At 37.3% G+C, this 12,584-nt stretch overlaps 1 protein-coding gene across 2 annotated transcripts in view; it reads left to right on the top strand.

Moving 5' to 3' along the window:
• The window catches only part of LOC108681451, a 55,743-nt gene extending 43,562 nt beyond the window's left edge, over positions 1 to 12,181 (top strand). The window contains exons 8-25 of one of the 2 annotated variants that reach the window (XM_018170479.2): positions 16 to 232; positions 399 to 554; positions 1,003 to 1,174; positions 1,677 to 1,845; positions 2,499 to 2,668; positions 3,011 to 3,119; positions 3,400 to 3,572; positions 3,723 to 3,986; positions 4,468 to 4,606; positions 5,004 to 5,293; positions 5,642 to 5,815; positions 6,086 to 6,262; positions 6,866 to 6,963; positions 7,446 to 7,554; positions 8,790 to 9,044; positions 9,192 to 9,924; positions 10,194 to 10,344; positions 10,455 to 12,181. In XM_018170479.2, coding sequence (XP_018025968.1) covers positions 16 to 232; positions 399 to 554; positions 1,003 to 1,174; positions 1,677 to 1,845; positions 2,499 to 2,668; positions 3,011 to 3,119; positions 3,400 to 3,572; positions 3,723 to 3,986; positions 4,468 to 4,606; positions 5,004 to 5,293; positions 5,642 to 5,815; positions 6,086 to 6,262; positions 6,866 to 6,963; positions 7,446 to 7,554; positions 8,790 to 9,044; positions 9,192 to 9,924; positions 10,194 to 10,344; positions 10,455 to 10,625 — 3,727 coding nt within the window. In that variant the 3' untranslated portion in view covers positions 10,626 to 12,181. The remainder of the gene's footprint in view (positions 1 to 15; positions 233 to 398; positions 555 to 1,002; positions 1,175 to 1,676; positions 1,846 to 2,498; positions 2,669 to 3,010; positions 3,120 to 3,399; positions 3,573 to 3,722; positions 3,987 to 4,467; positions 4,607 to 5,003; positions 5,294 to 5,641; positions 5,816 to 6,085; positions 6,263 to 6,865; positions 6,964 to 7,445; positions 7,555 to 8,789; positions 9,045 to 9,191; positions 9,925 to 10,193; positions 10,345 to 10,454) is intronic. The other variant, XM_018170480.2, reaches the window with a different exon arrangement.
• The last annotated feature ends 403 nt before the right edge of the window (positions 12,182 to 12,584 follow it).

Here is a 12,584-nt window from a genome sequence, read left to right as displayed (position 1 = left end):
CATAATCTTGGGCAGGTGCTTCAAGTCTGGAGACGTTCGAGTAAACGAACACGTGGGACTGGCTGCAATGCATCAATTGTTTATGAGGGAACATAACCGAGTGGCAGATGCTCTCCATAAACTCAACACTCACTGGAATGATGAACAAATTTTCCAAGAGGCTCGCAGAATTGTCGGCGCCGAGCTGCAGCATGTCGTCTACACGGAATTCCTTCCTGCTATTTTAGGCCAGGTAGCAGCACGTTCAAATCAAAACAAGTGTTTGTGTGTGACGGCTATTTATTTATTTATGTATTTTAAATTGAATATCAAACCATTATAACCGTAGAAAATACATTCAAAAAACACGTCTATTATTCGAGACATTATTTCTTTTAATGAATTGTAATTTTTTACAGACTGTTGTCGAAAAGTACGGACTAAATCCGCAGTCGTCAGGATTCTTCACAGGTTACGACATCAACATCAACGCGGGCGTCGCAAACTCCGTCGGTTCCGCCGCACTTGCTTTTATCATGTCCATGATGCCCAACACCGTCGAATACTATTCTGGGGTATGGTTAAAATAGTTCAATAAACAAGATTCAAATTCATTTATATATTATATGATAAGATAATAAAGCCTATAATGTGCTATAATGAATTTTCAGATATAAACATAAAACTTTTAATTTACAGTCGTTCCTTACATTTTTGCACAATAGAAACAAATCATCTCTCAGGGATTCAAGTCTTAGACGTGTTTTCTAGACACTCGCCTGCGTCATCAGTGCAAAATCACATTTATTTTATTAAAAATCAAAATCGGGCTATCTTGCCACTTGATAACCTGAAGATATTAAACGGAATTATGTCCAAGCATGTAGAAATTTTGTTGATGACAATTACAATTTTTACTGGCCAATAATTGAGGCACACAGTTACCATATATTCGTTAATTGTTCCTTCAATTGTATATTTAGGACAAAATTAATCTTATATTACATCTTAATGACTCTACAGGGTCGCAAGGTAAGCGATAGGTCCATCACGGAAACATTCTACAGCCCCTTCGACCTGTACGAGCGAGGCAAGTTCGACGAGATTCTGGAAGGCTTGGTGCACTCACACGCCCAGAACGAAGACCCTGCCATCGCCGACGCCATTTCTAACAGACTCTTCATGGATGAGAATGGTTTGGGTTACTTATTTGTGTGCTATTAGTAAAGATTTACCATTGACATTTTGTCCTATTACAAGCTAATAATTATATTTCCATTATATGAAAATAATCTTTTATTTAATGGACAAGTTATGAAATTGCCTAATCTTGTTCCAGACCAAACCCATATGATTCTCAAATTCCCTCATTTCAGGTATATAGTTTTCAAGCAAAATAGCATCGATGACGATCTGAGCATGAACTATATGGTTGCATATAGTTCTTTTGTGATAAACCTGCCAAACAGGCTTTCATATTATTTTGGAGCATTGGGAACGCTGCATAGCTGAAAAATTGTCCTCTCGATAGCCTCTCTACATAAACCATCAGAGTGAAGACCATACGTTTTATTCGATTATCCAGCCTCGATTAAATACATTCTTGACCACATTTCTACAGAAGTAGATGCAATTTTTCAATAAGGCATTTCGACGTAAGTTCCTTTAGTATATACCTTCTTCCGGACTGTTTGCAGGCATCGGCATCGACCGCGTGGCGACCATAATCCAGCAGGGCCGGGACCACGGCATCGCCTCGTACAACGCGTGGCGCGGTTTCTGCGGCCTTAAAAAGGCCAAGGGCTTCGAGGATTTGGAAGACGTCATACCACCTGCGACTATCGATGCCCTTAAAAGGGTGTACCAGTAAGAATTCTCCTCACGTAAAAAATAATAAAGTATTTTTCGTGTAAAAAGGTAATCGCTCATGATTAAATTTGGGGAAGCTTAAAGCACGATAACTGGCCAGAATAATTATGCATACGCAATGATTCACCCTGTCAACTGTGTTAAACTGCTTCCTCTTTCTGCTTAATGTTCTAAAATACAAATGAGACTCATCCGTTCTCTAATTTTATTTTCACAAAAAAGAGAATTTCAAAAAACGTTCACGATGAATTATAGATATGGTCTTTACGCATCGAATGATATGTGTTTCGATGTTGTAGCTCTAAAACCCTAGGAGGAGTAGGATTTCTACGGTACCCCCTTTTTTGGTCGTTTTCTAAGAATTTCACGTTTTTTTTCATTTTTTTCGAAAAATTCACACGAACAAAAAAGTCTTAGATATCTGTTTTACATATGTATGTGTACCAAATTTCGAAGTGATCTGTCTATAAATAGCCGAAATAAATTTTAGGGAAGACGCTCCCCTAAACTGTATGATTAGATTTAAACTTGAATGAATGAATATGTTCAAACAAGAATTTTATTTTCGAGGGCGGCAAAAAAAAAAACAATGTAACATGTCTGTCAGATTCAGATGATTGTTTTTACATCAAATATTAATTTGTGACCAGGTCTGTAGAAGACATCGACCTGTTCACTGGAGGGTTGTCGGAGAAGCCCAACCGCGGAGCTGTGGTTGGTCCCACGTTCGGATGCCTGATCGGCAGGCAGTTCCACTACCTGAGACGAGGTGACCGCTACTGGTATGAAAACGACATCCCGCCATCTGCCATCACTAAAGGTTTGATCCATAAATACTTGTTTGCTACTGTATGGTAATATAACCTTCTTCTTATAGTCTACCTATAAATGGTTATATTACACCTTGTTTTTTTATAAATTCACTTAGGGAGATTATTCTGGCTCATTGAATATAAAAGACACATACATGAAGATCGCTCACATCAAAAATACAGATATTATTTGTGGCTTTACATTCTGAATGAAGATACCTCATGAGTTGATAAATTGTTTATTAGATAAAAATATTGTATGGAACAAGTGCTTTTGTTAATAATTTTTACCTTTAATTTTTACCTTTACCTTTACCTTTAAAAAATAATTTGGGAAACACTTTTTCCAGAACAACTTTACGAGGTCCGCAAAACGAGTCTGGCCAGAATTATTTGCGACAACAGCGACAACATTCAATACATTCAGCCGAAGGCTCTAATCCAGGCCGATCCTTTCCTGTGAGTGAATCTCCATTCAGTTCACTAATTAAAACAAAGTATTCCAAAATATTTTTGTACAACCCATCCTAATGAAGTAATCAGTAAGTACTTGCATCAACCCTATGTCGCTTGTTTGAGAAATATCGCGGAATTTAATCACTCAATTTTCCCGCTACCCGGTAAAATTTATTTAATACTGTACTTACTTTGAGCTACTGATTCAGATTAAGCCATCAAGGCGAATTTCGTCTCTTACCAATTCTGTATAATTGATGCTAAACATTTGATCGAATTTCAGTAACGCTGAGATGTCGTGTGCTGGCAAGAATATTCCATCGATCAACCTGCGTAAGTGGAAGACGGCTTCTCCGAACTTCGTCGTGCCCGACGAGATGTTGCAAGAGAGCATCGAGCGCGCCAAGAGAGATATCGGATCCATGAGAGACTCTGAGTGGAATCTTTGGGAGAACCGTGAGTCGTATTCTCAGGATTAAATTAAAATAGTTTATTTGGATAATTCTGTTCCACTAACATTGATGAAAATTTTCTGGATAGTCTATGGTCATTTTGGCATATATCAACTTTTCATGACTGCAAACTGAAGTCGACTGCTATTTTTAGAAAAATCGACTCACGGACGACTGTCAAAGTTAAATAGACGTATACGACGACAAGCGAAAGACGACTTTTTTCGACGACGGAAGTTTCAGGAACCTCTGGCCATGACTACAGAACACATGAGAGCACTGATTGACAGAAGTGACAATATGAACGTGAGCCCGCGTGTTATACGTGAGGCTGAATTCCTGCTTCTGGATTCTTTTGACGTTGGCGTCCAAGCCTGGGATTTCTTAAGGACTCATGAGAAAGAATTGTGGAATAGACGTAAGTACTTATAATAAAATGACAACATTACGAATGAAAATGACAACATTTTCGACCGAAATAAGACACAGACGCAGAAAATTCGAATTACTATTACTGCCGGTATATGTTATGTAATTATACACAATGATTCACAGTTAAACTTATGTTGATAGATATTAGTTAAGAAGTTTATTGTTGTCTACTGGATTTCCAAGAGTAATTGTCAATTGTCTCTCCAGCAAAAAGTTGTTGTCTAGTGGATTTCAAAGAGTAATTTTTGTTATAATTATTTTCTCGTAATATTGCAATGATTAAATAATAAACATTTTTAACTGACAAGCAGAGTACAGAATTGCTGGACCCCGGTTTTTGAAAAAATTATAAACTTTTTTTAAACCGTGAAAATTCCATCATCATTTTGGAGAAGATAACAAACTATTACTGGAAATAACTATACGAAAGGTAACTTCAATCCCTCTGTTAATTATTGCTTCTTTAGGAAAAAGTGCGGATCCCCAAGGAGCCAGCGGTTCAGCGTATGCCTTCAACAGACCCAAGAACCAGGCCATCAAGATCTCTAACACATCTTTCATTCTGCAATTTGCATCTGCAAGATTCGTGAATAATTTCATTCAAGGGTAATTACACCCTCCGAATTCATGCCAATTTGATTTCTTAGACTGTCTTGACTGACTTTTAAGTGTCACATGTAATGGATAGAATGATTTATACCACAACCCTCAGTAGTTATTACAGCTCCACAAATTATAAACTCATAAAGTGAGAATCGAATACTGTGTTGTCATCGTTCATTTCATGAGTAGCAATTAGATCCCGCGATGAATGTTTGAGCAAAATTATGATCAAGTGAACATAGAAAGGCAAGTTTGCAATTTAATTAGGTATTCCACTATATTCTGTTTTTTCTCATTAGATTTTGTGTTTTATTCAGGTCCTAATGCTTCTTTCAATTATTATTTTATTTGCATACTTTTTCGCCTCAAAGTTCAAATAAAATTTTTCCTTTACTTTCAGAAACGAAAGATTACGAACGACTCGAAACATCGACTCTCAGCTGAAAGATATTGAGTCTGGCTCAGTATCGCCGAACAGTATAAACGATCTCATGGATGTTCTACCAAACATTGACGTCAGCGATATAATGGAAATCCCGAACATTTTCGAATGCGACGATCAAACTCTTCCCTGCGATCACACGTCAAGGTTTAGGACGGCCACGGGCTGGTGTAACAACTTGAAAAATCCTGGTCTTGGAAAATCATTCCGTGCGCAAGCCAGGCTGCTAAGACCTTCTTACGAAGATGGTGAGGTTAAGAAGTTGGATTCCAGATAATTCGCCTATTTAGTTTAGATTCTTTATATCTGAAGCATATTCATCTTGCACGAATTGTATTTCTGCAATCATTTAAGGTCCGCACTTGATTCACCTCAATTACTTTAATACTGATGAGCATTGATTTGTCAAGTGTATTCATTCCACCAATTTCCTAAAAACATGGTCAACGCAAAGCCAAATCAAAATCTGAAACTCAAAGAAGTCAAAAAAAATTTAAATTCACTTTGATAATATTTATCACTTATTATTATTATCACGATTTAATCACTTTACCGCTGAGGATTGTAATTAGTTTATAATTGGATGAATTTTACAGGTCTCTCAACGCCAAGGGCGTTCTCCGTCACAAAGAAGCCCCTGCCCACGGCAAGACTCATCTCGACGAACATCCACAGCGACGTCTCCGCTCCTCACGTTCGCTACACGCTCATGATAATGCAGTGGGGACAGCTCATTGACCACGATCTCATATTTACGCCTGTTAACAAGGGTACGGAGTTTTGGGAACTTTAGTGGCTTCGAGATTGCATAACTTGCATAAGTCGAATGAGATACGAGGTATTTGGGTTTCTTTGTCATTTTAGCTTAATTTATATTATATAATGATATAATTCGCCTCATTTAACTTGCAGTTCAATGGGACGGTTGGACACTACTCTAAATCTGTGAAGTACATTTTTATCTATTATCGGAGCTAGATATGAGAAATTGAAAAAATCTCCATTTTAGAGACGGTAATAAGAACGGCATTTATTTTCAGGTTTCCAAGATTCAATCTTGGATTGCCGTCAGTGTGATTCTCCTCAAGTTACACATCCTGAATGTTTCCCAATACACGTTCCTCCCAACGATCCTTTCTTCCCACCGGTTAACATCAGCACAGGAAAGCCGTTCTGCCTGCCGCTTACACGCTCCATGCCCGGTCAACTAACACTTGGTACGTAGGACTTAATTATTAGTAGATTATTATAGAGAGCGCCTCAACTAATGAGCAATTGAGGTTAGTATGTAACCTGCCACACGCGAAAATGATCTACTTACTTTCAAAATGAAACAAGGGCAAGGGGGATGTTATGTGAGGATTTTTGTTCCCATGAATAACAATAATGAAATTTATAACCACTAAAATTTTTCTTTGAAAGACTAAAAATTATCATTTTCTAATTACAAAATAACCGTCCGGTTTTCTAAGAGGTAGAAATTTTTCCCATCACACGATATTCATTGTAAGATGCTGTGAACGATAAAGTACCCAATAACCCAATGAATGAGTCGTCTAGGGTTATTTTAACCGTAAATCATGCAGCCTGTAACGATATACACTTTTAGCAAAAACTATGTAGCGACGGCCCAATATTAAACGTGACATGGTAAACCAAGTTTTTGCCGAGATGCCTCATCAACAAATTATATGCATTTTACATTGAATCTTTACGGCTTCTTCAATATTTAACTACATATTGAAGGATTCAAAATATTTCCTTAAGAAGAATGTAATGTTTTGCATAGTTTTCAAGCCATTTTCACCTGTTTATTCCAGGCTACCGGGAACAGATAAATCAAGTGACCTCTTACCTCGACGCATCGCATACCTACGGGTCAGATAAATGCGAGCAACGCAAACTTCGAGTTTTTAAGGTAAAAATGATTTTACGAGGCCACTAATTTCTGTATTATTATTATGTTAAATGCATATTACGTTCATATACTTAAGGTAATCAATAATGCCCATGAAGGTGAATAAACCCTGGGGAATTTAAAAAAAAATATCGGGTGTGAATATGATGGAGTGAATATAGATACAGTATCTCGGATGAAAATATAATTGTAACAATTGGCTGCCCATGTGAATAGGATTAATTTTTTAGTTAGAAAAAAAAACGAAGATCTCGAAAAGAGATTGAAATTATCCAATTTGCTCCTATATACTTGCCTCCAGTCACAGAATAGTCAATAAATATTATTTGACAGAAAAAAAAGTATGGAAACTTTACTGTCTTGTCACTAGTGAAATTCGATAGTAGTAGTGCACTGACCTTGAACAATTGAAACATGCTTAAATTAATCGATAATTCATTAATAATCATTAACGAAAAAAAAATATTATTTTCTCATGATAGGATGGACATCTTGTTTGGACTGAAAATCCTATCCGTGGAAAGCCTTTCCTGCCGACGAACCCTGAAAACCACGAATGTAAAGCTGCCTCGCGCTTATGCTTCACCGGAGGTAATTTGTGTGTGCCTATGACCCGAGAAATACGACTGTAGCGATGCCGCACTCTTATGTTTTACGAGAGGTAAGTTGTGCACAATAAAGACATGAGAACTATGATTGTATAGTATATATTAAGTAAACCATGTATCCCTCACGGTTATTCTTTACTAGTGGTAACTTGTGCAGGCAAACTTAAGGTTCGTAGAGACAGCCGGGAGATCTCGGCAGGCTCGAGAGCTTCCTATGAGTTTCAATAAGTTCGTAACAACGTGTCATATGAGTTCATTCAATAAGTAGTTCTTTTTAATCGTTAATTAGATAACAACGTGAATTTTTACATTCCTATTCAGCTTTTTATTTGGACAGTATTAAGACATTGTATCTTTTTTATGAACAGTTATTATGAAGGAAAATTTTTAGAAACATTGCATATCAATTTTCAGGAATTGCGCGACTTGTGCACTCATTTTAGGATATCAATATCGGCTTCACCTTTCATTCTTCAGTGATCGGTGTGCCCGGCATTCTTTGATCAACGTTCTTGTTGTGAATATTTTTCACCAAAAACTATGTAAAAAAACGTACTCACATGCAGAGTGAAAATACCGAATACTAACAATTCTTATAGCGGCCCTCTTGAAGGAATGAAGGTTCACAGAAGTCATAAATTACTCAGCTGGCATTGTACAAGCTGCTATTGCGTTCACCTAGCTGACGAGGAGGAAATTTTGAGCGATATATAAAGAAGGAAAAAGAAGTTGCCAGCCGTCGACCGGCGCCAATTTGCTCCAGCCGAACGCTGGCTTTTCGAACTGAGGACTGAGCACCAATTTCAAATCATGTCCATCTGCGCACCGCTATTAGACTTCGCCGCTCTGTGACTACGAGCCTTGAGCCCTGGAGCCAAGTTTTCAAGGCTTTATCGCGCTTATGCTTCACCAGATTTAACGAAGCGTATACTGCAGTGACAAGAAAACATTAGTGTGGAATTGTTCGGCTCACGCCATGATGTCATTTCGTCCTTTGCAAAATCAGATGTCATTCAGCTAGTTAACGTTGTGCTCCTAGAACTTTTTCTGCCTCGTTTAACTTGAAACATAAATAGGTTCTTGCTCGTTTTCACCATCAACTTCAAAATTGCTTTTAATACTAAGTAAAAAAATTTTTAACCATTCCAACAATTTGATCCATATTTATTTTGTCTATATGAGCCGTTGATAAATCATTAGTGATCATTTTGTATTCAGGTGACACACGGGCTGCAGAACAACCAGCTCTAGCTGCCATCCATACTCTTTTCTTGCGAGAGCACAACCGAGTTGCCGATGAACTCAAAAAGCACAACAAACATTGGACAGACGAAGCTCTCTTCCAGCAAACTCGCCGCATAGTAACGGCCATCAACCAGCACATCACTTTCAATGAGTGGCTACCAAGAGTATTGGGATGGAACGCCATCAACTTGTACGAGTTGAATCTCTTGCCTGAGGGATATTACGAAGGTTTGTCAGTCAAAAGATTGTCATCAAAATCCATTGCCATTAAATGTTCTAAAACAATCTTTACGTGCAGCTTGCATACACATGCCATACTCATTATACTGGTGTGAAAATATTAATTGCCGAACCTATTATGATCGAATTTTTCAGGGTACGACTCCAAATGCGACGCAACGATTCTGAACGAAATTGGAATTGTTTTCCGTTTTGGCCACACTCTTCTTAAGCCTGCATTCGAAAGAATGGACGGCATATTCGCGAAGCGAGACCCGCCTGTGAAACTGAGTGACCACTTCTTCAACACCGATCTGCTCTTCGAACCTGGAATGCTAGACGAAATCATGCGAGGCTTGACGACTGTTCCGATTGAAACCTTCGACCAGTTTTTAACAGATGAAGTTACAAATCATTTATTCGAAGAGAAGGAGCATAAATTTTCCGGATTCGACCTCGCTTCTCTCAACATTCAAAGAGGACGTGACCATGGATTGCAGCCGTACAACGAATACCGCGTACTCTGCAATCTTACCCGAGCCCGAACCTTCGATGACCTCAGCAGGGAAGTTGCGAAACCCATCATTGAAAGGCTCAAGAGAATTTACGATCACGTTGACGATATCGATTTATTCACAGGAGGTCTTATCGAGACACCTCTTCACGGTGGTCTTATTGGCCCAACCTTCGGTTGTATTATGGGTATTCAGTTTAGAAATTTGAGAAAATGTGACCGATTTTGGTATGAAAACTCTGACCCGTTGGTCAGATTTACGGATTCTCAACTTACAGAGATTAGAAAAGTGACGCTATCACGTCTTCTTTGTGACAACTGCGAGACCGTGGATTCCGAGCAGCGGTCGGGATTCGATCTTCCTGACCCATTCTTGTGAGTCAATAATTTAGAAAGAAAAATATTTACTGATTGAAAATTTGCAACGAGAGAAAATTTGTAAGCTTATTCGGCACGTCATAATATTTTACATGCATGCTTGAAACAATATTCAATGTTAGGCATATAACAGTACCTAAGTCGTTCATATAGTGTGTTTGAATGCACATTATTATTCATTTTACTTTGTTTTCTTTTAACATGTTCTTCGCAGATCTGATTACTTTCTTAAATTAAAAATTTCAATACCAGCCATTTTGTTTTAGGAACCCAAGGGTATCCTGCCGAGATATGCCGGCCATGAACCTGGAGCTGTGGAAGGAGCGAGTTTCGTGCAGCGTTGGGACCACAAACATCGAAATTGGAGCCGCTGACAGAATATCGCCTTGCGTCATGTGTACTTGCACCAAAGAAGGGGTGAGGATGCGTATATTACTGTCTTCTACCTTTGACACGTAAGAATTCTATAAAATGTATTCCAATTTTAACACTTTCCCAATGCTATTCGGTTCTCTTTTCTCTCGCAGCCGATTTGTCAGAGCTTGAAGGTGGACAACTGCTTCCACCTTGCCAAATCATACAGCCCAGAAGCGATCCTCAATGACCACGTCTGTAAAGTGCAATGCACTTTCGCTTTCCGAGCATTCCCTGAAGTTGGAGCAAGAGACAACAACAAACTGGGATTTTTTAATAGATAGATAATTTTTCAAATGGCCTCAGTGCAGTTTCTACTGCTTACCGGAGAGAGATCGTTTTTTAAAAGTCCACTTTGTAGTTTTTGATTATAGTTGATTGTGTGAATCTGCTCTCTTTCTGGTTTGGTTTGATATTTTGGGGGTTAAACACATCAGATTTTGTAATTTTTATTTCTATTCAAATATGCATTTTAATATCACATATAATCTGGTGTTCATGTTCCAAAATATTCAGCATTATACTGAACTTTTTCTATTGAACAACCACTTACAGCATGAAACTGAAATTCGACTCAATTTTTACTTAAAAAATTAATTCATCGTTGGATAACGTTTAAAAAATCTTCTCTTGTCGTTATGAAGATCCAACCGCTTGCACGAAAGATCGATTTTCTTAATGTGAAATGAAAATGGTTAATCGCATTGATGGTTTGAGTCACAAACTTGGTTTTTCTTATCCATCGTCAATGAGAGCATCAATGATGCTACTACTTTTTCTTAATTTGCTTAAAAGGGAATTACAGATTGTCTGCAAATTAATGCTCCTTGTGAATCTTTTATGAAAACATATTTAAACCATTAATTTATTTTAAATCCTAAAAAATGCAAGTATTTTGGAATATTTCACCACCATAATTATGCTCGGTGTTATAAAGTTTCGCATTTTATCACTATTTAAATAACAACCTAACAAGAAGAGTTTTCATTGATTGATGTGGACTCGTATCCATTACACAAATTCTTCGACATGTGATAAACTAGTTAAAAGCACTTGAATCTCCATCGATAGTTAATTTTAAGGTATTTGAAATGTGAAATACGCTTATATAGGAGAATTAGTTACAGTTGAATTAACCCCAAATCACCATCTTATAGCTGTTATTAATGAAATTAGAAATCTGATTGTTAATGGAAGATTCTTCGATAAAATCTTTCGTGTCAGCGTAAGATGTTGCTCACGTCCGTTCAGAGCTTCAGCTGTGCAATTTTGTTACTACATGCAAATTAAGTACGATTTAAAGTTTTAGCTTTAAGCACTGCAAAGGGATAATGATGCGCTTTTTAGGTTATTCCACCCACACGGCAAAAAAGGTCAATGGTTAAAAATGTCTTTTTTCACATGTTATTCGCCATTCTTAGAATTTTTACTTAATAGGTAAATCTATAATATTGGCGCAAGAAAGGTCTAAACGATTAATTAGCTATTTAGGCTCAGACAAGTAGCATATTAACATGAGTACTCCCAATGTTATTGCTATTGTTTGTTTTGTCCAAGATGCAGAGCAGATGGTTGATAACTGTGAATTCAGTTTAATCATAGAGACTGCGACGCGTGCTGAGTAGTGATCTACAAAACCGTCACGAGTGACAGAATCCATGACAAATCAAAGATCCCCTCTTAAAATAAGTAAAATATTATTTGATTAGAAATTTCGAGGCAAATATAATGTCTGCCTAAAAATACTCAAGTTCCGCACATTTCACTGCAGAGAGGAAATGCTTCATCTTCCCTACATTCTTTCACCAATGTACTGAAATTAATAAAAACGTATAGAGTTTGCGATGCTATTATTCTCCTCCCAAGGTTTGAAATCAAATGTTGCTTACGTTCTCTTCGAAAATTTTCTATACTTAAAGCTTGAGGATAGAACAATTTATTGGGAAATTAAAAGGCTGTGTTGTTCTTATCGTATCTTAAGCGTTGCTGTAAAAATGGTCGACTTTCAGATTAAGTAATTCTCTGCTTATACAGGGTGTACCAGAATTAACAGACCCTTTTAATTTGTTAATAAATAAAAAACCAAGAACGTTTTGAAGTTGAAACTTGTTTTATTTAAAAGAAGAACATTTTTATGGTAATATTGTATCCTAGTTTTTAAATATAATATCTTTTAAATGCCCACCACAATTGTTTTGACAAAATAGGGCTCTTCTCTTCGTTGCTTTCATAACCTTCATTAG

The sequence above is a fragment of the Hyalella azteca genome, unplaced genomic scaffold, assembly GCF_000764305.2.
Source record: "Hyalella azteca isolate HAZT.00-mixed unplaced genomic scaffold, Hazt_2.0.2 contig11549, whole genome shotgun sequence".
In the NCBI taxonomy this organism is placed as follows: domain Eukaryota; kingdom Metazoa; phylum Arthropoda; class Malacostraca; order Amphipoda; family Hyalellidae; genus Hyalella; species Hyalella azteca.
This window is presented reverse-complemented; position numbering and strand designations above follow the sequence as displayed.